The sequence below is a fragment of the Euprymna scolopes genome, chromosome 31 (assembly GCF_053919585.1).
Source record: "Euprymna scolopes isolate OS-2025 chromosome 31, ASM5391958v1, whole genome shotgun sequence".
Classification (NCBI taxonomy): Eukaryota; Metazoa; Mollusca; class Cephalopoda; order Sepiida; family Sepiolidae; genus Euprymna; species Euprymna scolopes.
Genome location: NC_136512.1, coordinates 89,212,971 through 89,238,811, shown reverse-complemented (window position 1 = coordinate 89,238,811; position 25,841 = coordinate 89,212,971). Strand labels below are relative to the sequence as shown.

The following is a 25,841-nucleotide window of genomic DNA, read 5'->3' as shown; positions in this document are numbered from 1 at the left end:
TCGAAATCCTAAATTTAAATAATACAAATAACAGATCCTCATCTCAAAAACTCAGAAAAAACATTTATGAGATACGCAATTTTTAGTTTTTTTTTTTTGACAAGGATAAATAAAGAAGTTTATAGTGTTGGTAAAATCTCGGCTGACGAAAGTTAACTCCTTTCACAAGTCCCCGGTCTAAACTAAACCTTCATCTTTCTTTTCCAATCAATGAATCTACAACAATAAGCAAGGGAGATTACTCACAGAACAAGAGACAAAGGGAGATAACAGAAAACACATGACAATAAATAAAAGATGGCATCTGATGAGCACATGGTATAGCTGTGAAACAAAGGGCAAGAGAAAATGCGGTGGAGAAGCCGTAGATAATTGTCAATATGAAACGGGGGGGGGGGGGGTAGCTCGTGATTTGCTAAGGGAAAATACACCTGAAAATGCAAATATTAAAAAGATATAACGCAATGGAAATCCTGTAGATGGGCGTTGTTTTCACCACTCGGCTCGGGAGGGGGGGGGGGCACAGCTGACGCTGCGATCCCTGGTAAATAGAAAACTGTCGAGAACAATCCAACACGTCGAGGAGATGGAGAAATTAATGTGAAAAGAAAATTAAATAAGGATATAGAGATGCATATGATGTAGACCGATCCTTGATGAAAAAGAAACCGACGGCATCGATGTCGTTCTGTTTTTAGTATGTAACATAAAAATGCAGTTGTGCATGGATTAAGTTGAGGAGGTAATCCATTCTGTTTTGGTGAAAGATTAACTTATTAATGAAACCTACTTTCATGCTCGATCGACATTTTGTTACAGAAAACAAAATTTAAAAAAAATCAAAAAAAATCCGTTGAACTGATTAAAAACTGCGGACGCAATATAAAGGAAATGATTTGGATTTGCAAGTGTTGCAATTTGCTGGCAACTCTTCAAATGTCTTCTTGGCCTTTTTTTTTTTTTTTTTTTTTTTTTTTTTTTTTACATGGAGGTCACCACTTATCAAGGCCCAGAAGCCACTCGGGGATAAGGGTTACTGCGTGTACAGTAATCAATGCGATAGTGTTGTAGTATTCGTTAGTATTGGAGATTTGATAAAGTGTCCTTAGTTAAGAGGGCGGATCATCAGGAATTTGTTTATGTTGGACTTGAAGACATCCAAATTGAAGTCAGGTGGGAAACAGGCGTGCAATTCTAAGAAAGAAGCTTTGTTCATGGAATCTACGTTTTGATTTAGGCACATATAAAGTGTAAGTATTTGTTCTTAAGATGCTACACTTGAATTTCTTGTTCTGTCAGTGGAAGAGAAATCCTTCACGACAGAGAAAACTTTTAACTTTTGTTCCATTCTCCACGTTAAAAAACGACCCTGGTGTCTAAGGATTGCAAATAGGAACTCTTCAAATGTCTTGCATCAAGAGTGAAAAACATTTGAATAAGCAAATCAAGGAATTGAAATAGTTTAGTTGACCTTTGCAGACTCTACCAAACTCCTCTTCCAATTTTGGGTTTAAACACTTGAAATTTTAGATGTAGGTTACCTGGACAGGAGTCATACTTTTTAATATATATATATATATATATATATATATATATATATATATATTCAGGTTTGAGGTGTTCAAAAGTCAGAACTAATGAAGACAACGAGGTTGTTAGATAGTGCTCAATAAAAGAGCAAAATATTTTTTTATTATTTGGGCTAAACAGTTACATGAATTTAGGAAAAGGGGGTTAGTTTATTATAATATTAAAGGAAGACCAAAGAAATTGCTAAATCCCAAGTGAATGAATGGAATTTTACTTTTAAGCTGAATACTGTAAAAAAAAAAATTGTAAGAAAAAAACATTGTAAAAAAAATAGAAACATTGTAAAAAAATAGAAGCATAAGACGACGTTAATTAATGTGGACCGATTTTAGCAGACAATAGAATGGATGGGACACAACAGTCTCATGTGAGATCTTTAAAAATGGATGCAGGTCACGTGGTGTGGCTGAACAAACTAGAGACGCCACATACCTGTCTATTTTGTTTTGATGGAACAAAGGAATTCACTCATCATGTGTTTCGCTTTCAGATTTTACTTTGAATGTTTTGTTTTACGGCGTATCAACCCTTTTTTGATTGTTTAATGCCGAAACCAGTCATTTTGGTAAAAAGTTTTCATGTCCCAAGTTCTTTATATTTTTTAAATATTTAATCATAGAGTTTGGTTTTGTTGTTTTGTTTTACGATATATCAACCACTTGGGAGTTATTTTATGTCCAATCTAATAATTTTGGAAAAAATTTTCAAGCTTCAAGTTCTTTATATTTTCAGATATTTATTCATGGAGTTTGGTTTGGTTGTTTTGTAGAAGAAGTTTTTGATTTTGCAAATCATAATCGAGTTTTGCAGAGGGAAAGAAAAAAAATAACATCAATGCTGCATGCATTTTTATTCAGGAAACCAGTATCCTCAGACAACCTGATCAGGTAACACTTGATGCCCTAACAGGTATCATCATTTCAGGCAAAAGTGGACCTGGGAGCAATGATAACTAAGGGACCTCTTCACATTCCCTGCAGCCCCCAACTGGAGAATTAATACTGAATGTCTCTTAAGATCTTACCCAGGATCTCGAATTTTAAAGCTTTATTTTTTTATATATCTATATACATGTAGTAGTAGTAGTAGTAGTAGTAGTATATTGATGTTACCAGATCAGGCTGTCTTAAGATATTGGCTTCCTGAGTCGAAATGCACCTAAAATTGATGCTTTTTGTTTTTCTACTTCCTTTTGCAAAACTTAATCATGTTCTGCAAAACCAAAACCAAAAACAACAACCCATATTTTCCCCCATTTCCGTCCTCCCATTCTCCCTTTCTATCTCCTCCACATCCTGGCTGGTTTCCTAACTTAAAATGTACCAAACATTAATACTGTAACCCTTTTCTCTCTCCCATTGCAAAACTCATTCATGTTCTGCAGGAGGTGGGGGGGGGGAACAAAAACAATAAAATCACACTATAAAATCAAACAAACCAAAACATTACAAACTAGCGATTTTGAAGAAACAAAAATTTTCAAGAATAAAATCCTTCTACAAAATAACTGGATTCAACATGAATACTTTTTCCAAAATATCTGCATTCGAATTGCTGTTGCAAAATCGTTTGTGATTGGCGTCTTCATTTATGTTCTGTTGTCCAATGTACGTGTTCTTCTCCTTTCTTCAGGATGAAAGTCAAAAGTGTTTAAACAATCCAAAGAAAAATAAGCCCTCAAAATTATATATACAAGGGTCGTTCCAAAAGTGAAGCCTTCTATTTTTTAATTCAAAAACCGAAACGTTGAAGAGCTACCAAGATGGGAGTGGCACCATTAAAACGGGCGACCTTTTGTTTTCCAGAATTTATTTTTCTACATAGTCACTAGTATTCTCGAAGCACTTTTGTCAGCGATAAACGATGGCTGTGCATGGGTTTCTGGAGCGTGCTTTGTTATACAGGAATCATTCCAAAAGTAAAGCTTCCTATGTTTTGTTTTTTAACTCAAAAGGTTGAAGAGCTACGAAGACGAGAGTGATACCAGTAAAATGAGAGACCCTTTTGTGCTCCAAAATTTATTTTTCGACAGTCACCACGATTCTAATGCACTTTTGCCTGCAATAAACGATGGCTGTGTATGGACGTCTGGAGCACACTTTGTGAAACGACTGTTGTTCCAAAAGTAAAGCCTCCCTTTTTTAAACTCAATACGTTGAAGATCTACAAAGCGGTCCCATTAAAACGAGCGACCTTTCTGTGCTCTAGAATTTATTTTTCTACATAGTCACCACCATTCTCGACGCACTTTTACCAGCCTCTTTTCATACTTCAATCATAAAAAGTCCAGAGTGCCCTTTGTCACTCTGAAATCAACTGCATCGGCTTTGCAAACGTTCAACTGGCGCCGGTGAATGTTGACTGGGTCAATTTTTCTGCATGGAGGATTTTAATGACGCATCTTTGCTCCTGACGTACGTCCATGACAGAAGTTGCTTTCTTAAAGTCTCACACCGTCAATATCTGCAACAAAGAGATGAAACTTTCAGGTCATGAATGCATAAGTTCAGACATCATAACAATGCAATTTAAAATCTCATCTGATCCACTCGGGCGGAATTAAAAATTAGGGAGCATTAACTTTGGAACATCCCTCGTATATATTATTTTATTTATTTATTTTTTTTTTTTTTTGTGCGTTATTTTCTTACTAATAGTTTATCACACAATTGAATTTTAATTTACTATTATGAAAGAACTGAAATCTGATTTATTCACAGTACAACAAATAAGAAATATTTATCCACATTAGACTTTAAAAAGATCATGTTGTAGTCTGTAAGGAAGTATTCCCACGTTAACATGCTGCATAGGTGGGAAATTCTTGGAAAGAAACTGGTTTATTTTTATTTTATTTTATTTTACTCATGTTCACCCCAAACAAGACATCCTGCCAGTTGGACGTAAGGGGCTACTAACTGGGACCATGCCTAAGAAAGATTAACAAAGATGTTGGTTTATGTTACATTTGAACTTCTGCATATCAGTACAGTCAGGGAAGTAGGTAGCAGGAAGGGAATTCCAAAGTCTAGCTGTTTGAGGGAAGAAGCTATTAGGGTAGGAAACTTTCTGGCACTTAGGGACCTCAGTGAAGGGGTGTGATTTTGTTGCTAAGCAAATTTGCTGAGGATATATATATCCTCGTATATATCTATAATATAAAGCTGAACATCGGTGTGTGTGTCTGGTCACAAATAGGCTCCTATATGGTTGACTATTATAGAAAACTGATCACATATAATGATAGAAGATGTATCGAGACACAGGAATGGGTGTGTTTGATCTGGCATAATGATGACTCATTAAAATTGTGGGGTCTGCATATGCGCCTGGTCCACAAAGTATGGAAATAAAAAATTTAAAAATTAAAAAAAAAAAACGTTTACAAATGTTTTTGATATAGATGTACATAATACTTTGATAAGTATGTTTTAACTTAAATAGGGATAGTATAATAAATTGTGGGGTCTGCGCTCGCGCCTGGCCTCCATAGAATGGAAATAGGCACAAATTTTAATAAAGACTTTTCATATCTATCTGCGTAAGTATACTTTGATAAGTATGTTTCAGTTTGAAGAAATATGGTATAATAAAATTATGGGGTGTTCGTTTGCGCCTGACCTCCATAGAATGGAAATATGTCACAAAGTTTAACAAGTTTTTTTTTAATATAAATCCACAAAATATTGTGATAAGTGTTTCAGTGTGAACAGGTATGATATAATAAATTATAGGTTTTATTTATTTTATTTTTACTTTCATCATATTTTGCTTTGGTTTTGATCCCCCCAAATTCGAAGCTATCTCTTTACAACCCTTCCTTTTCATAACCTATCATACTTTCATAAATCAGAGTCCATTTTCTGTAGGATGTTTTTGAACCCAATCAACGACGGGTACTTTTGCTAGTATATATATGTGTGTGTGTGTGTGTGTGTGTGCGTGTGTGCGTGTGTGTGTGTGTGTGTGTGTGTGTGTTTATGTATGGTGACTGTTCATGTATTTGGCTTGATATGTTTAGGCCTAGGCAGGGGGTTCCAAACTAAACTAAAGGAATTAAATGAATAGGCATAAATAAACATATTTATTCTAAATGGTGAGGTAATAGAGGGAGAAGGTCGATGAAATATGGATGAGGACAAGAGAGGGCGAAGTCAGCAAGGAGAATTTAAAACGATGGATGGTTGATCACACATAAGTGGAGCCCAAGTGGTTATTGCTTTTAACACTGCAATAAAATAAATTGTTTTATTGCCTCGAATTCTAAATGACCTTATAATCTAATTGCTGGTACTTGGACACCACAATAAATTAATCCTCATTGCAAAAACAAAAAAAAAAAAAAAAAAAGCTGGAGCAAAAGGGACAGGGAACAAATCAGACAAATCTGAAGGACACGTGCACTAATAGTACTTATAGAAAAGACTGAGACTAGCAACATCACGTCTGTGGGAGAGAGGTTCCAGAGAAGAAGAAAGGGTGGAGGCCAATATAATTACAGAGAGACTTCTGAGTTTTATCAACAACCGTCAACTAGGACAGAGATTCATCAGTGCAAATATGACAACAGCACTCCATACAAGGTCTGATAGCAGATTCTATCTTTTTGCTTCGTCTCACCTGTGTATTAGCAATCAACGATAATAAAACTAACCGTAAAACTCAGAATAAAAATAGAATTTTTGAGATGAGGATTGACTATCCATATTATTTGGATTCTTTGGACTATTGTTCTCATTTTGGAGTGTAAATTTCACAACATTTCAGCTGATGAAACCTTCAGCCTTCTTCAGATGTATCAAGATTCTTTCTGTCAAACTCTGGAATCTGCACAGAATTTTGAAGGGACACATTTATTTACTCCACATACCTATTTTACAAGTATTTTAATGGACGGTTTTTATCTATTAATTCTATTTTCAATCCTTTCCAACCTCTGAATAACAGTTATGAAGCTGGAACTGTGATGACTTGTCTGCTAGACCTTGGGTTTTTGGTTTCTTGTGTCGCTTGATACGCTTTGCCCCCTTCTCTAGCTTGGTGTCTATGGTAAGAGACATTCTGGCCATTCGGTGGTCACTCCTTGTTCATGGCCGAAACATCAATCACAGTGTGCGGCCTGTTGGTAGGGAAGAAGTCAATTTCATTTTTTGTGGTGCTATTAGGAGATATCCAAGTGTGTGTACTAGCATGGGTACCCAGCGTTGCCCGGGTCGACATGAAGTTCCGTTTAGAACACACCTGCTATACTAAAGATATTAATCATTTTCATCATGGACAACGGCAATACCTCTACAGCAATTTCAATAAATAAAGGAACGGATAAAAATATGTGAATGTAATCGCCTCCCCATCCCTCCCCCCCCCCACCAAAAAAGAAAAAGAAATACGTGATACTCTCTCCCCCAGATATTTCGGCACAAGGGATACAAAGAAGAAACTATTCTTCGGATATTGAGTACTTTTGTTGCTCGTGGCTCGCGCCCCCCCCCCCAGAAAAAGTAAAAAAATAAATAAATAGAAATAGCAGCGAGTGCCCGAGTGACTGCAAAAAATAAGTAAAAATTAGCAACATAGGCAGGTTCGAACCTGAAATTCGAATGAAAGGAAAGGGTATTTTGCAAAATATTTTACCCTTCACTCTAAATTTCACCCATCTAGGAGAGAAAGAAATCAATCACTAACGCCCCATCCCTCACCCACAAAATTTTCTTCTTCTCCATTTCGTCCCATCTATAGAGCATCCCCACTGAGAGACTGGCCTGCAGGAGCTCAGGTTCCTTTACAAACCAAAGTGGAACAGGCGGTCTATCAACTAGACAGGGTTGGGAGGGTCCTACTAACGACTTTTGTATTTTTTCTCCCCCCCCCCACCGCCCTCGACACAAATGAATTATTGTATCATCATTATTGTTATCTTTTTTGTTTTTACATGGAAATAAAAAATGTTTTAAACAATTGGGTTCTAAGTAGGACGCCCCCAGTTCGAAAGGGTGAATGCGGTATTATGGTGAAAGAAGATACTATACTAGCTAAGAGAAGTTTTTGTTTAGTTCTGGAGTGACAACGATGACCAACGACCCACATTCCCCCCCCCCTTTTGAGTTGGCCTTGTGTGTTGAAACTTACATTGTAATTTTAGCTTTAATCTCAAATTGTGAACAAATGAAATTTTTATTAATGTTGTTATCTTTTTTTGTATTTTTTGATATAAATAAAAAAACGTTTTAAAATTGGGCCTAAGTAGGAGCCCCCTCCCCTTCCCACACACATAAATACAAATTTAAAATTTAATTTAATGATAAAAGAGGCTGTCCGAGAGAGAAATCCTTTAAAATTTCCAACAGAGACGAGATGGACCAACCAACCTCACCATCTTCTTTTTGAGTTGGCCTTGTGCCTAAATTTTTTGTGTTCATTTTCCCAATTGTATTTTTTTCCTGTGAATAAAAAATTTAATATCTCAAATTGTGAACAAACAAACAAACAGACAAGAATACGAATTTATATATATATATATATATATTAGTAATGGGATGATTCCAATATTTTTCCCGATTCTGATACAATTACAGATTCCGATTCTTTATAAATCTCTAAATATTTCACTACAAAGTTGTCATTTTTTCCCTGATTACCGTAAAAACACGTTAAATGTGTAGATGTTTTGTCATGTGTAAAAATACTCTTGCGGTGGTTCATCTATAGATTTTAGTTTTACTGATAATCTGCTATAATTCAATATTTATCATTTTATCCGTGAAAATTTTTGCTTTAAACAAAATCAAATACAAAAGACAATCATTGGAAAATAGACATAATTTTTTCCAATTCCGATACCCCAAAAAGTTCTGATTTTTCCGATTCCGGATTCCAATTAATCATCCCAATACTGATATACACAAGAATAAAAAAGCATTGGAAATGCAAAAGGATATAGGGATGGTATGCCAAAAAGTATACAAACAAGATAGCTATGAATGGCTAGGCACATGGAAATAGAATTGCATCCAAAGTATAGCCCTATAGCTTTTCTCCAATCTTCATTCCGTGCCATCATTACGGTTGTAAAAAGCTATAGGGCTATACTTTGGATGCAACTCTATTTCCATGTGCCTAGCCATTCATAGCTATCTTGTTTTTATACTTTTTGGCATATCATCTCTATATCCTTTTGCATTTCCAATGCTTTTTTTTATTCTTGTTAATTAGTATTTTTACTTACAGTCTTATTTTTAAACTTACATTCATGATAGTATTGTCTTTTTTAGGAGGCAGCTCATTGCCGCCACCATTGCTGGGTTTTAGGTCTTTGGGTTTTGGGCCTTAGGAGTTGCCTCTTGGTCCTCCATCGGTTCTATATTACATAGAGAGTGCTACCGCCTCTCTGATAAAACAGTTAGAGTATTATAAAGTTCTAAAATGTTCATACCTTCACTATTAAATTTTTCTTGGTTCATTCTTTGGCGTTTTGGCAAAGATTTGGCAGTTTTTGATATTTATATTTATAATAGTTTGTGCATGAGGCAGCTTTTTTCCCCTTGGGATCCCTGTTATACCGTGCTTTTGAGTCAGCACATGAGGCAGCCTTTTTTTCTGGTTCTTTGTTATAAAGAGCACGGGAGGCAGCTTTTTTTCCCTCGGAATCCCTGTTATACCGTGCTTTTGAGTCAGCACGTGAGGCAGCCTTCTTTTTTTCTAGTTCTTTGTTATAAAGAACACGTGAGGCAGCTTTTTTCCCCTCGGAATCCCTGTTATACCGTGCTTTTGAGTCAGCACGTGAGGCAGCCTTCTTTTTTTCTGGTTCTTTGTTATAAAGAGCACGTGAGGCAGCCTTCTTTGCCTCAGGATTTGCATGATACTTAATTTTTATTATTTCAGCATTTTTCTGATAGTATTCTTTTTGCTCAGATAATACCTTGACTTTGTTTTTTTCATAGTCTATATTTCTCTGAGCTTTTTTACTACGTGCTGACTTTGGCATTTTTTATTAAATGTAAACATATAACACTTATGTGTATCTTACTATAATATCACTTATCTTATAGCAAGACAACTCTCATAGAATTGAGATACTGCCCCGTCACCAATAGTTAAAGTGTGGAACGGTATATACACCAATAGTGTAGTTGTTATCTTTATATGAAGTCCTAATCAGTGACAGTGTGAGGTTACTTGGTTAATTTATTGTAGGTTATTTTAGAAAACTTACTTGTTTTTATTAGTAGATTGTGTATAGTAGCCACAATATCTAGTTATTTTTGTGGCTAGGGCTTGGATTTTGATTCTTTTTGGTCAGCTTCCAGTGAGGTCTTAGAAGATGACTTTCTTGCAGTTTCTTTTGCGGTTAATTATTTCCTTTGGCGTTTGGTGAGTTCTTGGAAGAACTGGTCTGATCTACTTTTCTTAGCGAGCGAAGAGATTCAGCTGCATTTAACAATGGTTGCTATAGTGTATTTTTGCGCATGCGTGAGAATTTCAAGTTTCCTCCTTATTTTTCAATAGTTTGACAGTAGTCATGTGTCTTTCTGCCAAGAGCGACAGACGTCAGTGTTAGCCGTGATCGTTTAGAGGTTAGGACCCCACGTTGTGGCCGTGCTAACCTAGGTTCGAATCCTGGTCACAGCATTGACATTTTGTACATATTTTACAGTCCAAAATCTGAAGAATTATTTGTTTTTATAACATTGTTTTTTGACGTCATACTTGCTGATAGGTTACTCTTATAACAATTTTGATCAACTGAGATAAAGATTTCGTGGTTTCATTAACGCTGGTGGGTTACTGTTTAAAGAAAAAATCTTAACGTTCACCTCAAATATTCAGCGTCCAAGAAATATAGGCCACTGCCAAACTGGAACGTCTGTGAGCATCCGGTGTATTATTTGGAGCTGTCCCTTTTTGAGAGAAGTTCCGTGTTCGAAGTGGTCTGTCTACATTGGGTATATAGTGTTTAAAACTTGTTATTACACGTAATCTTATTTAATTATGGAGTTAGCTAAAAAGCGATGGGTCACTGCACTTCTCCGTGTAAAGAGCAGTCGATTGATGCTCGAACTGTTGTCAGAGACCGTTCGTACACCGAGATACATCGTCTCAAAAGAAAGAAGAAAGCAGAAGAAGAAAGAAGAAAAAAGAAAGAAGAACAATTGGCCATTTTTGTACCCATTTTTTTTTTTTGCTCTCTTTTGACATTTTAACCGACGTTCTGACACTCGCTGGATTCGTAAGACGCTTCTCTGTAAGAATATGTGCTTTTTGAAACTTATAAGTTGATTTTAGTTGAGATTTGGATAGTTTTGTTTTGTAGGCGTATATAGGCATGTACGAGCCATCCCTATATAGAGAGTGCTACCGCCTCTCTGATATAACAACAACAACAACAACAGATTTTACACTTAAAAGCGCTAAAAACCGTGCATTAAATTTTTTTTATTTTTTTTTTTTTTATTCAATTTTCACCCCAAACAAGGCACAGTGCCACTTTGAAGCAGGTGGCTACTATTAGGGACTTAATTAGCGGGGTCATTATGAAGGGAGATGAGTAGAAAGATGTTTGTTAACATTACACTTGAACTTCTGCATATCAGTGCAGTTGGGAAAGCAGAATCCCGGAAGGGAGTTCCAAAGACCCGCAGTTCTGGGGAAGAAACTATTGGAGTAAAAGGCTTTCTTGCACCTAGGGATCTCTACTGTAAAGGGATGAGACTTAGTAGCTTGTCGGGTTTGTCGGGGGTTGTTACGTCGGGGGGGGGTACAAGTGTTTGCAGTTCGTCAGAGCATTTACCATTTACAAATCTGACAAGGTGTCGTGGCTAAGTAGTAAAATGCTAGACTGTTGATAGTATGGTGGTGTATTTGCTCATTGTTGACGATTGATCCATGCTGACGACGGGTGAGACCCCAAAACACATATCTATGGATGTATTTTATGCACGTAAAAATATTTTTAAAGTCTATACTCCTATAAATTCGTTTTTCTTTTGTGTGTACTGATATTCATATTAAAAACCCTCTTTTCTATTTATTTAAAAAGAAAATACAATATGGCTTGTGGAATCGCATTCACTAGCAAAAGATCTAGCTAATTTGCATATTCTTTTAAACATTCATTTTAATTTATTCTCTATTAGTTGTTTCGGTTTTCTAATAGGATGATCATCTTTAGTTAACTATTACGTGTAATTATATTAATGCAGATATTCTACATGATTTATACTTGCATAATATTTGCGTAAAAGTTTATAGTAAACACAAAATTGTTTCCATATATATTTATGTATACATATATATTTTTGTTTAACAAATTTTGCCTACTAAACTCCTAGAGTTTTTGGTCTACAGACATGAAACTTCATATATAAGGTATTTGAATCCATGCGAAACTTTATATTTGGGTTATCGGTGCAAAAGTGAAAATATGTTCTGTCAGAAAAAAGGGAAGGGGGCATAAAAACAAAAGTAAAAAGGATGTAATCTCTCCCTCCTCTTCATCACTTAGATTGGTTGTTGTTGTTTTACGGCATATCAACCCTTTTCAGGCTATTTAATGCTGAATCCAGTTATTTTGAAGAAATGTTTTTAATAGAATTTTGTTTTTTCAAGTCGGTTTCTATTTAACCCATGGTTGGGACCCTAACAGGTACTACCACTCCAGGTCAAAGTGGACCTGGGAGCAATGCCAATTAAAAGGTGGCTTCACACCCCCCAAAGCCCGCAAGCTGGGGCCTGACCATCAGATATAGTTTAAGAAAGAGAAAATCAAAATACAAAAATAAGCAATGGTTCAAAACTGCTTACATATCGCTAAAAGTTTACAACACACACTGCTCTCTACTATTATATAAAAGGAACTTTATATGAGTGTCTGGAGGTCGTTTCCTATGGACTCGAAAACGGCTGGGTTGATTTTTATGAAATTTCACACAAAGATATTTTATGTGCTTGGTAGTGTTCTTAGATAGGTTTTGTGTCAGAATGTCTTCGATAAGTATCGCTAATTGAAACAATCCAATAAAAGAAGGAACAGGTGATTTTGACCAAAATTAACATCTTACACAGCCTAACATCACAAGTTTTATTACCACACAAACTGAAAAGCTCAACATATAAAATCAACAGTAGGCTCTTTGATGTGGCAGGGGCACGTTCAAAATGAGTGCAACAATATATTGTGAACTTAGTCATTGCAAGAGGCATGTAAAGCGATGGTCACCCCACTAGTATATATATATATGCATATACACATTAGTCATCCACAAACAACTGTTTCGTTGTTTCATGTCTCATAAGTTTGGATAGATATAGTTATCATCATATCTTATGATTCAGGTGATTCTATTGTTGGCATTGGTTTTCCCGATATTTTTATAGTCGGAATTCTCTCTAGAAAGACATCAGATACTTATGCAGGTTACCACATGACGGTTGCCAACATCCTAAGTGAAAGTGATTTTGTGGAACGAATTGGATTCGAACTTGGAACACCCAGGTCGTCAGTTGGTGCCGTTACTCACTTGATCATCGTTACCTCCTGCTAAACCTAGTAAGCACAATCAACCCAGAGATTTAAAATCCGAACTTATTATCCGAACTTATTAAAATCCGAGCCGATGAATTTAAAGTACGAGAAATTATGCCGCTTAAATAAATTTTCTCATTTGTTTACATATTTTACAATACAGATAACCGAGAAAACTCAATTATTTTACTGAGGAGTATTGCATTATTCTAAGTGGAACCTAGCCCTCTCAACATATTTTGTCTTTTGTACCTCATATAAATTATATATGCACGTTAGTTATCTCTAAAGGTTCTTTTGCCAATTTCTCTGGAAAATGGTTGGATCACTCTATCGCTCCAGTAGATATCTCACTGTCGATGCAATTCTCTGTATAAGAACCAATTACATTCTTAAATGGCGTACTGTTGCCACATCTGGGCAGGAGTTGATCAGCAACCCTATCCTGCCTTGATAGAGTTCAAAGCCAGATTCGAAACTTAGTAGGTGATGCCCTTTCCTCCTCCCAGCAACCTCTTTCTCACAGAAGAGATGTTGTGATCCTGTTTCTGCTCTATCGTTATTTTCATAGCAAGTGCTCGTCTGAGCTTCAATCTATGGTCCCTCTTGCCGAACTTTCGCAAAAGACAGTCAACTAGCTACAACCGCTATCCATTTCCCCCTACAGTTTATCTGTACCTAAATCTAAACGCAGATTCCATGAACACAACTTCTTTCCTAGAACTGCCTGCCTGTTCCACTGGCTTGCTTTCCGTCCAACTGCAATATTGTAGGCTTCAAGTCCAATGTAAACAAGTTCTTGTTGAACCACCTTAAATAATCAAATCCTACCAATTTACACCATTAACAATTGCTACACTAGCACCTTACATTCATTAACCCTTATCCTCGAGTGGCCTTCAGGCCTTGGTAAGTGGTGACTCCCTTTAGAAGAGATGGGTGCAAAAGATTCATAAATAAATATGAAAGATTTCACGCCGTGATCCTCAGTGTCTTAAGATGAAGGATTCGTTTAAAATAGGACGAGAGGGGCGGGGAGGAGGTTGGATTGAGTAGGGATTTTGTAATCCAGCCGGAGGTGGAGCTGTTCGTTCTTTCTTTATATTTTTTTGTGTGTATTCACACGCGGGAGGTAGACACGTGACACGTGAGACGGATACAACGTTGGAGGGTGGAGTTGGGGATCTTGAAGAAGAAGAAGAAGAAGAAGAAGAAGAAGGATTATCATTAAGTGTGTTTGGTATGCAGATTTTTTTGCACTTGTCAGCTGTAATCAAGTAGAATGAATTTGGAAGGATTTTATTAAAAAAAAAAAAAAAAAAACGCAAATAGACATGACCTCCATAAAGCAGGCCTGTCCGAGGTTTCGTTTATCTGCTGACATCAGAGATATTGGTACTAAGTCACGCCTAAGCAGATAAACAATACGCTTCGAAAAAAATGGTTACACGTTACATGTAGACATACGAGAGTGGTAATTTCTCTTTCTCTTAAATTTTTTTAATCTTTGATCAGTACTCCTGTAGCAGCTGTCGCCGTCTTTATAATCTGCTTTTAATCACGAGATTACGTTGTAAGACGAGAAACTTCAACACATCTTACAAAAACCACTTGTTTTGGAGTCAATACAAAAACGCGAACCGGAAATGAAACGAAATAAATAAAATAAAAGAAAAGACATTTAGTTGCTCTTTCATTTTTTTATTTTTTCAATTTTGAATAATTTCTCGTGTAATTATGGTTTTAAAATATTTTTGACACTTTTTCGTTTGTTGAGTTTTATGAGTAAATAAACCCGTAAATAAATAAATTGCGCGTGTAATAATGATTTTTTTTTATTGACACTTCTCTGAATTATATACTAAGGAATTTTATAAATGAATAAACCCATGCGGTTACAATGGTGGATATTTATATTTGGCAGGTGACCCCCTAAAGAGAAGCATTCGATAGGTTGCACACACACACACACACACACAAATTCCATTTGCGGAATGCGAGACTTTCCACCATTGTTTGTTGAAATGCATAATTTGACCAGAAATATGTGAGAACTATCGGTCAAAGAAGTAGAACAATAAGTGGACATTGAGAAATATTAAACATTCCAGAATGAAAGAATGTTTATATAAATCGACATAACAAAATGCGAACAGGATACAGAGTTCTGATTAATGTTTAGTTTTAAGATATGCAATTAATAATTAGCAATTAATTAGAAAAAAATTAAAATAAAATGGCGAGGTGCACCTGGCTTGAATAGGGACATTATTCGATCTGTAGTTAAATGCTCTACCATTTAGCTATATCTTCAGATGACAATAAATCTTGAGATTCTATTATTTCCCTTGGCCGGTGTAATGTAAAATATTCCCCTGTAAAAATTATACTTTTTTTGTCTGTACGAGAGACAGACTATTTTAAAGAGCGGATTTTTTTTTTAATTTACAATTCAATACTTATCTGATGAATTTCTGTACAAAATATATCTAAGAACACTGCCAGATATATAAATTAGTTTTGTGTGAAATTTGCAAAAGATAGGCTCAGCCGTTTCGGAACCTATAAGGAAGGAACTCAGACACACACAAAATGACTTTCATATAATTGTAGGAATAGAGATTGAATAAAGTCCAACTTCAGTATAAATCGTGTTCCGTATTTTTTCTTTAAAGTTTTTTTTTTCTAATGCTTTTTAAAAAAAAAGCTCACAATCATTATCGACAGTCTGTTTGATAGATTTTGCTGTCATGACGTCATTTTTCAGTGAACAAGCCTGCTTTACAGAGGTCGTGAAATAATTTACTTTATGTCTAATCTCTGCGTTAATAAAGCGATCAGATAAGATCTGGTGCCTTGCACGGTAGAGACCATCTATGAGACGGAGAAAAACAGTCGTATTTCACACGGCAGAGACTATCTATGAAAGTCGACTGAAGCGTGGGGCATATATTTCATATGCTAAGCGCATTCCAGCATTTACAGAATATTCTCGTCCTGTTTAAGATAACAGAAATCTTGCAAGTTTGAATTATTGTTACGTTATCGCCCTTTTTTTCTGAGATTATTTTTGAGATAGCAAGGAAAGACAATCGCTTTTCTTTTACTCATAAAATTTGATTCTCTCATTTAAAATAAAACTACTTAATTTAGAATATGATATTCTCCTTTTGTCAGATCATACAGATTTTTATTTATTTTTGTTTTTTAATGTACGAGTGAATTCTAGACAGGAGTGTAACGTATTAAGACGCACTTTTTAAAACCCAAATTTAATTATAAACTTAACCGGAATGCATTTTTGTTTCTTCGTAAACAAGTCAGCCATTTTCATTTTTTTTTTTTTGTTAATAGAGGAAAACAAAAATTTAAAAAAAAAAAAAAAAGGAAGAAAGAAAAACGAATTACTTCGCGACCCTTCCAAATTTGGAACGAATTTGGAAACATTTACACTGTCAAATAGGTCATTTCTAGTAGAAATGGGATGATTCCAATATTTTTTCTGATTCCAATACAATTATCGATTCTGATACGATTACTGATTCCGATGCAAAAAGCGCCTAAAAAAGAATTTCATTTTTTGGGATTTGATTTTTTTTTTTTTTTTTTTTTTGGATTTTATATATATAAATTTCAAACTTTTTCATGTATTCTCTTTAATGTATTGTATCGAAGATTTTAATAAACTGAGATTTTCAGCTATGTTTTACACTTGTTCAGCAACAAAGAAAATAAGTTTGGAATAAAAAAAGCAATTGAATAAATAAGTAAAAGAATTTAGCACATTTGTATTGAATAAAATAAATTTATTTTATTCCGTACAAAGGTAAAATAAATGTTTAATAATGTTTTCGTTTGTTTTATTTTATTTTGTTCAAATCTTGTTTAATAATTTTTTCGTTTATTTTATTTTATTTTATTCCGTTCAAAAATGTAAAATAAATTTAAGAAAGGGAAAATCCCCCCCACCTACACATCTCCAAAGGCAGGTCATTCTCGAAGAAAAGAAAATGGACCAATCAGATTAAAGGATGACTTACTGAAGAAAGAGAAGCTGACATTTTTTATTTTTCAATTTACATGATGGCGATAAGATAAACAAAATGATCGGCTTCGATATTTTGTTCTACGCTTACAATGGTTAATTTTTTAAACAAAAAATACTATTTAGCGAAAAATAATTCGTTTGGCAATAGTGCCCATCCTCAAATAATTCTCTGGAATTTGTAACGCTAAAATTGGATTCTACCGAAAAGTTACGTGTTACTTTGAACAATTACTTGTAACATAACAAAAGCAAAGTTGACTTTGACATTAAACAATAAGAGAGAATGATTCTGAACAATGACAAGAAAAGCATTGTTTATACAATAGAAAAATTGTGAACATGAAAAGTAATATGGTTAAGCTTAAACATGGAAAAGTAAAGGACTAGTTAAAACTGGAAAAAAAAGACAAGATATTCTAGTAAAAAAGATATAATAAATTTATAACTTAAAATATTGCAGCATTAAGAATTAATTATATAATGTTAAATTGAATTAAAAAAAAAATTCTTAATGCTGCAATATTTTTAAGTTATAAATTTATTATATTTACTAGAATATCTTGTCCTTTTCTTTTCCAGTTTTAACAACTAGTCCTTTATGGTTCCATGTTTAAGCTTAAACATATTACTTTTCATGCTCGCATTTTTCTATTGTAATCCATGATTTTTCCAGGCTTCCAATAAATTCACTTGTTCTTTGTTTAATTTTAATTTTATTTTTTTGCCCCCATAAACACATGTGTAATAACAATGAACGGCACTCGTCTGCTTTCAATAAAATCCCCTCAATTATCTCCCTTTCGTGCTTTCATTTTCTGTTTCACTTGTTACTTCTCTTTTTGTAACAGCGGTGAATTAGTAGCAACAGTAGTCGCAGAAGCGACGTGGTTGCTATAGAAACCAGCCATAAAAAGCGTCGCTCACCTCCTTACATTTTTTTACGAGTTTGAACACCAGAAAATTCATCATAACTTGTTTTACTGAACGAAAATTGAATTTTTTTTCTCTCACAATATAGCTGAGAAGGTGATCTATAAACTGTAATAATTGTTTGAAATTTTGGCCGAAAAATGAGTGAGCGGTGAAGCTTTAAAGCAGTTCTAAATGACTAAAACTGCCACCTAATCATCATTCAAACACTACCGCGTTTGAATGATGAAGAGAGGGCGATTACGCGACACAATTACGCGCCTTTTTTCTAACAGTGAAATGAACTACTAGAACACGTTACCGTAGCAACTTCACCTACTTCGGAAGCTCAAGTAACAAAAACGGCAGAATAGACCGAGTTGCGGTTCATGATATGTAAGACTTCAACAGCATTAAGCAGCCCCATAAGACCTAAAGAAACAAAAAACAAAACCTTTTGGCTTTTTTTCTGTTGTTCCTGGCCTTCGGGTCGGGATCAAAGTGCAGTATCTGTGCAGATGCTACACATAAATTAATTGGTCCTTGGTCAATGTAGGGGAAACCCTTCATGCTGAGACAATTACTATTTTTTTTGGATACTGCCAGAGTTCCCCCTTTTTACCCTTGTTTTAGGGGAGCTGATTTAACCCCACATTAAAAACGACCTTGTGTCACATTTTGCTTTCGTGGGGAAGCAAATAAATACATAAATCTAACCGAAGATTTTATAACAGCAACGTCTTGCCTATCATTTGGCGGAGGAGTTTGGTAGAGTTTTCGAAGGTCAAATCGGTGAACTTTGGCCCCTTGACAGCCAAATTTCTGGCCGAAACCCGATTAAAAAGATTTTCCCAAATCTCAATACCTCTTATGTCAAATCTCGAGTCTGTAGATTGAAAATTGACGGAGTAGTCTGGTAGAGAAAGGTACACATACAAGCAGACATTTTCACTTTTATCGATATATAGATTATGTATACGGTCATGTTGTCAGAATCGATGATGGGTTAATAGATGTAGAGGGAAAGTTTAGTTCACAAGAGACGGCCAAAGAAAACATAGGATATGATACGAAAAATCGACTTAACAGAAAGAGGGATGGCGGACCAGAACGAGTTTTCCCCCTTTGAACCTGAACGAGCTTTCTCCCTTCGGGCCTGATAGAGTTCCCCCCCCCCTGCCGTAAAATTAATTCCTTTTCGCGTTTTCTTATTTTTTTCTTCGAATCAATAAGACTTAACTTTCATATTAGCAGGATTATTTTTTTAAAGTTTATTAAATGACTTTTAACGTAGGGGAGAGGATCACTTTTAAATCATAATGTTCTATTAAATTTTTCGTCGCTTCTACAGAATTGGGACGGGAGGTTGTAGTCGATAAATGGAATTTTCAGATTAAAAAACAAAACAAAAAAAAAACAATTGTTTCAACTGATTTTTCTTGTCAATTCTAATAAATTACAATGTTAGCTTCCAAATTATGCAGTCGAAATTACCTGAATATTATTGAATTATTAAACAAAACAACATCAATCATGTTAGCAGGTAAAAAAAATTGCCGCAATCTTGTTTGTATCGAAACAGAAAATTACCTCCCTTTTGAACTCCCCTGTGTCTTACAATTGTTTTCATCAAGTTCTATTTTTATTTTCTTTAATAAATAATTTTCTACCTTATCGATTTTCGTAATTTTTGGATATTATCATCTTAAAAATACGAGGAATACGTAGATACCATTGTTTTCATGTGAAATTCAGTTTTACGATTTCCGAAATTTCGTCGTAATAATGTAGAAGCGCCAATTTTCTTTTACACAGCAAAAATAGCTTAATAAGGAGATTTTGCTGATTAATCGAAAAGTGGTGTGTATCAGTTTAATAGGACGTTATAATTTAAAAGTGATCCCCCACGATAAAAGTCATTAAATAAATATAGTATGTGAGTCGAGGTGTACCAATTTATAATCGGAAGTTTTTTTTGTGTTTTTTTTTTTTTTTTTTTTTTGTTTTTTGTATTATTATACAAACACCGTGACAGCGAATTAGTAAAAACAGACGTAGTATTCTGTTACGTTTCGGTGTGCTGAACACGAATCTGAAAACCGTACCCCTCGCAAATTAATAGTTTCGGAGATATTAACATTTTTAAAAGGGAATATTTTCTTTCAAAAATGGCGTACATCGGCTCTACTCTTAAATCAAAACAAGTGGAGATAATCCATAATGAAAATAAGCGATAATAAAAAAATAAATAAATTAATTATTTCCTTTTCTTTTTAATTAATTCCCCACCACTTCACCACCCCAATTTTACTTGCTCATGCGCAGTATCCCAATTTTACGCGCACAAAATCGATTTTTACCCAATTTCGGATACACTTTCGGATTTTTACCCAATTCGCTGTCACGTTATTTGTATAAATTTACCATTTCTGATACAATTTCGGATTTTTTTTATAAGTTTATTTAATGATTTTTAACCTGGGAGGGTCACTTTTAAATTCTAACGTTCTATTAAATTGATACTCTACTTTTCGGTCAATCAGCAAAACGTTCCTTATCAAGCTATTTTTGTGGTGCAAAAGAAAAATTTAATAGAACGTTAGGTACTTATGCATTTAACGAACCAGACGTAACTCAGCGTTCGGCTCGGATTTCTCCGGCGCATGACGTCAAAAAAAGTGCCCCCCCTCCCCACGTTAAAAATTATTCAATAAACGTAAAAAAAAATTTTTTTTTTTAATTCTGACTAATATGAAAGTTAAGTCTGTTATCGACGATAATAATTTTACGGCAGGGGGGGGGGTCTGGCAGAGAAATAAATATACCACATAATAGGCCCTACTACACTGTCGACCAAACTCCAACTTCTGTCCCATCACTGAAATGTTGTATCGCTGTGCCTGTTTTACAAGTATCTTAATGGAAAGTGCTCGGATGAACTCAAAGCACTGGTGACCCCTCAACGCAAATGCCTCCAACAAACCAGACAGGCAGCAAAATCCCACCCCTACACTGTAGTGAATCCTAGATGCCGTAAAGCCTTCTACTCAAATAGCTTCTTCCCTCGAACTGCTAGGATTTGGAATTCCGTCCCGAGTTTCATGCTTCCCGGAGTGTACTGACAGGCAGAAGTTTAAGTGTAATGTTAACAGACACCTCCCTGCAAAATCCCTATCCCTGCAAAACTGGTGCCAAATAGTAACCCCCTTACATCATAATGACACCATGGCCCTACGAAGGTCATGGTGGCACTGTGCCTTATTTGGATTGAAAAAGCGGGTTTCTATTACTGTACACATAGATTCGAAAAAGTTGTCAAAAAAAACAAATATATAACAAATAAATGTTATCAAAGGCAAGATAAGTTACTTTTCTACCTAACTGGATATATTTTTCGTGTTTTTATTCAATTTAACATGTTTATTCAGCTCGAAAAGCATACAGTGTTTACCGATGTATTGGAAAATTCAAAATGGCGCCCGACACTCTCTTTAACACGGTAAGTTCAGGAAAAGATGTTATAAATAATAAACTAGACAAAATACTGTTAGAAATTCGCTCATATGTTACCGTGACATAAGTTGACATATATTCGGGTTTTTTTTAAATAGTATTTTATCTAGTTTATTATTTATAACACGTTTTCCCCAACTTACCATGTTCAAGAGAGTGTCGGGCGCCATTTTGAATTTTACAATACATCGGTAAACACTGCATGTTTTTCGAGCTGAATAAACATGTTACATTGAATAAAAACAAAAAAAAATGTATTCAGTTTGGTAGAAAAGTAACTTATCTTGCCTTTGATAATATTTATTTGTTATATATTTGTTTTTGACAACTTTTTCGAATCTATGTGTACAGTAATACAAACCCGAAAAAGCAGATAAAAAAAAAATAAAAGCGAGGTCAGAGATAGGTTAGTTTGGAAGTTTTCAATCTAATACGTCCCACTTTGTCAACTAAGTTCCAACCCCTGTCCCATCGCCGCAAAGTTGCTTATTTTACAAATATTTTGATGAACTGTGCTCTGATGAACTCGTTGCTCTTGTGCCCCCTCGATGAACATATCCCCGACAAAACCGCCAAGCAACAAAATCACACCTCTTCACAGTTGAGGCCCCTAAATGTCAGAAAGCTTTCTACCCTAGTAGTTTCTTCCCTTGAACAGATAGACTTTAATTCCCTTCCTGCTACCTGCTTCCCTGGATGTACTGATATGCAGATGTTCAAATGTAACGTAAGCCAACATTTTTTTTTTTTTTTTACATAGGCATCACCACTTATCAAGGCCCAGACGCCACTCGAGGATAGGGGATTGTTAATCTTTCCTAGCCATGGTCCCAAATTCGGTAAATGTGTTAATCTTTCCCAGCCATGGTCCCAAATAGTAGCCTCTTAAGTCCAAGTGGCGATATGACTTGTTTGAAGTGAACGGAACGTAAGTTAAAAAAAAAAAAAAAAGAAAAAAAAAAGAAAAAAAAAAAGTCCAACGCATACTAGATGAGAGCGATATTGAAACTGTCCATATAATACAATTGAGCCGGAAATACATTATTATAAGGACTTACCAATCCGCCACCAACGATGGCTATGTGTTTCCGATGATTTGTCGTGTCCTCACCCATCGCCAATGGAATATCCAACCATAAAAGTTGTAAAATTCAAAATATGAAGTTCGCTTGAAAAAAAAAAAAAAAGAAATGAACGTCGATAAGGTAAAACAAACAAATTTTTTTTTCCAAACTGAAGCTCGCGAACTCTTTTAGGTGAAACGAAAAAAAAACAAACTGATTTTATACGCAAAAAACGCTGGCAGCTAAAAGAAGAGGAGGAAGGGGGCGGGGAAAGGCGACATGTGAGAGGACAATGAATGAAGGGGGCGTGGTGAACTTGTCAATCACATTAAGTAAAGATTTAAAAAAAAAAAAAAAAACATGTTAATCTTCATCTAACAAAAGCAAGGAATTAGTTTCTCGTCTGCTCGCTCATGGTCATTGAAGGTTTTAATAATGCACCAATCAATGGGCTAGAACGACAAAATAGGTGGGAATATTGAATGGCATATTTTGTCGTTCTAACCCACTTTGTCGTTCTAACCACGCCCCCACCAACCTCCATCTTAAATTGTATCTCATTAGCGATAATGCAAAGCTGTTCACAAAATAGAATGGAGCACTCTTCGATAGTTGGCAGTGTTTATATAAACATGAGATTTTGCGTGCTTATCGTTGTCAACTAGACGGTCGTGTTCTGACACCGGCTTTAAGCTCTAGTTTGTTTAGCCACACTGAAGAGGTGTGACACAGCGAAACAGTCTGGCCTTGCCATCCTCAAATTAACTGTTTGTACCACAGTTCTCTCTCCATCTCTCTCTCTCTCCATCTCTCTCTCTCTCCATCTCTCTCTCCATCTCTCTCTCTCCATCTCTCTCTCTCTCCATCTCTCTCTCTCCATCTCTCTCCATCTCTCTCTCTCCATCTCTCTCTCTCTCTCTCCATCTCTCTCTCTCTCTCTCTCCATCTCTCTCTCTCTCCATCTCTCTCTCCATCTCTCTCTTTCCATCTCTCTCGCTCTCTCTCTCTCTCTCTCTCTCTCTCTCTCTCTCTCTCTCAGCTGGCCTTGTTACGAGATCATGACTTCCTGTCGCTTGATCACTACAGATCATCTGAATTTGCGTTAAGCTTTATTAATGCTAAAATGTCCTTTCATTCCGAAGTGGTTAACGATGGCCTAGGGGTGTAGTTCCTTGCTAATGGAGTCAAAGATAGCTTCATTTTTTTTTTTTTTTTTTTTTTACACAGTGATCACCACTTATCAAGGTCCGGAAGCCACTCAGGGATAAGGGCTATTGCAAGTACATTACATTAGTGTGGAGATTTGATGAAGTGTTTACTTAAGGGGGCGGTTCATTAGGAATTTGTTAACATTGGACTTGAAGACATCCAAGTTGTAGTCCGGTGGGAAGCAGGCAGACGGAACAGAGTTCCACAGGCGTGCAGTTCTAAGAAAGATGTTTTGTTCATGGAATCCACGTTTTGATTTAGGCACAGATAAAGAGTGGGGGAAATTTTTCACAGTGGATTCGGCTAGATGGGTGTTTTTCGTGAAAGATTGGCGTGGGGGGACCAGAGATTGGAGTTCAGACGAGCACCTGCCATGGAAATAACGATAAAACAAGGATAGGCTCACAACGTCTCTTCTGTGGGAGAGAGGTTGCAGGGTAGAGAAAAGGGCATCCCCCACTAAGTCACGAAGTCTATTTTGTACTCTGTCAAGGCAGGATAGGCTGTTTTTAGCAGCTCCTGCCCAGATATGGCAACAGTATTCCATCCTTGGACGTACTTGGCCTTTATATAGATAGAGAATTGCATTAGTAGTGAGATATCTTCTGAAGCGGTAGAAGGATCCCACCATCTTTCCAGCAACCTTGGCAACAGACTTGATGTACGTGCTCCATTTCAGATCAGGAGCTTCATTGTGGGGTTCAAATCCTTTGACCAGTTGTAATTATCACTTCTTACTTTGACGATTGCAAAAGCATGAAATAGTAGTGTTTGTAGATATAAAAATAATTATGTATATATATATATATATATATATATATATATATATATATATATATATATATATATATATATATACATAATTATTTTGAATGAAATGAAGACACAAAACTATATATAGGTAGATATAGAATTGAATAATGGAATACAGGCAAAATTTGGGGGATAGAAGGGACTCTTTATGCCAGGGCATTTCGAAGCCTAACGCTTCTCATCAGAAGAGTAAAGAAGGTGCTAGGTAGCATGGTAGGGATGCGGCGTCTAACGTATTTGTTGAGCTTGGCATTATCCGGATAAGTCTCCTTTTGTGGAATTGATCTTTCTCTTTTCTCTTTTACTTAAAGCTATATATATATATATATATATATATATATATATATATATATATATATATATATATATATATATACTAGACTAGACTACCCGTGACTCGTAGGGTCAGTATGTTATATTAGCTATGGAATTCATGTATGAGCGTGACACTTGTGACGTAAATAAAATAGTTTTTTTTTGGACATAACAGAAATATTTCTATGAAAGTATATTAAAATGAAAAAAGAATATAGATAGATTGTACGAGCCTTTTTCAAGTCTCACACAAAACACACATTCACATTTCAAGCTGTCATATACATACGCGCACACAAACATACGCGCCCACGTCCACACATGTACACATATTCACGTTCGTGTACATACACTCACATTCACGTATATATACACACACGCTTACGTATACACATGTACTCACACACGCAAACACAAACACACACATGGACGACGTCACTTCCGCTTTCTAAGGAAATACACATGCGCGAAAGACACTCCAGAAGCGAGTATAAAACATGGAGACAAGCTGTTTCTAATCCTCTTTTTAGGACCAACTCTCAACTAGAGAGGTTGGGCGAACAAGCCGCCGCCGTTTCGGCGCGCGCGCACGCGCACCTCACGCCCACTTCCTACTATGTATGGGGCACGAGCTAATGACTGTATGTATACATTCTCACTCTTTCTCTCTCCATCTACTACTGGTCACTAAGAACACCTTTGCGTAGCTAACTACTAACTGATGACAACTCTAATATCCTCTTCCTTGCCTACACGCTGGATTCTCATTTCCACTACAACACTCACTTCAATTCCCACGCGCGAACAAACAATAGTGACCCAAACTTGAGATGAAAACACATTTCCTTTTCTTGCTACA

General features: G+C 35.7%; 1 protein-coding gene across 2 annotated transcripts in view; it reads right to left on the bottom strand.

Annotated features, from left to right (window-relative positions):
- LOC145255850 (kynurenine 3-monooxygenase-like) overlaps positions 1-22,855 on the bottom strand; it is a 68,529-nt gene extending 45,674 nt beyond the window's left edge. The window contains exon 1 of one of the 2 annotated variants that reach the window (XM_080114601.1): positions 22,640-22,855. In XM_080114601.1, the coding sequence (XP_079970727.1) occupies positions 22,640-22,696 (57 nt within the window). In that variant the 5' untranslated portion in view covers positions 22,697-22,855. The remainder of the gene's footprint in view (positions 1-22,639) is intronic. The other variant, XM_080114604.1, reaches the window with a different exon arrangement.
- Positions 22,856-25,841: the final 2,986 nt, after the last annotated feature.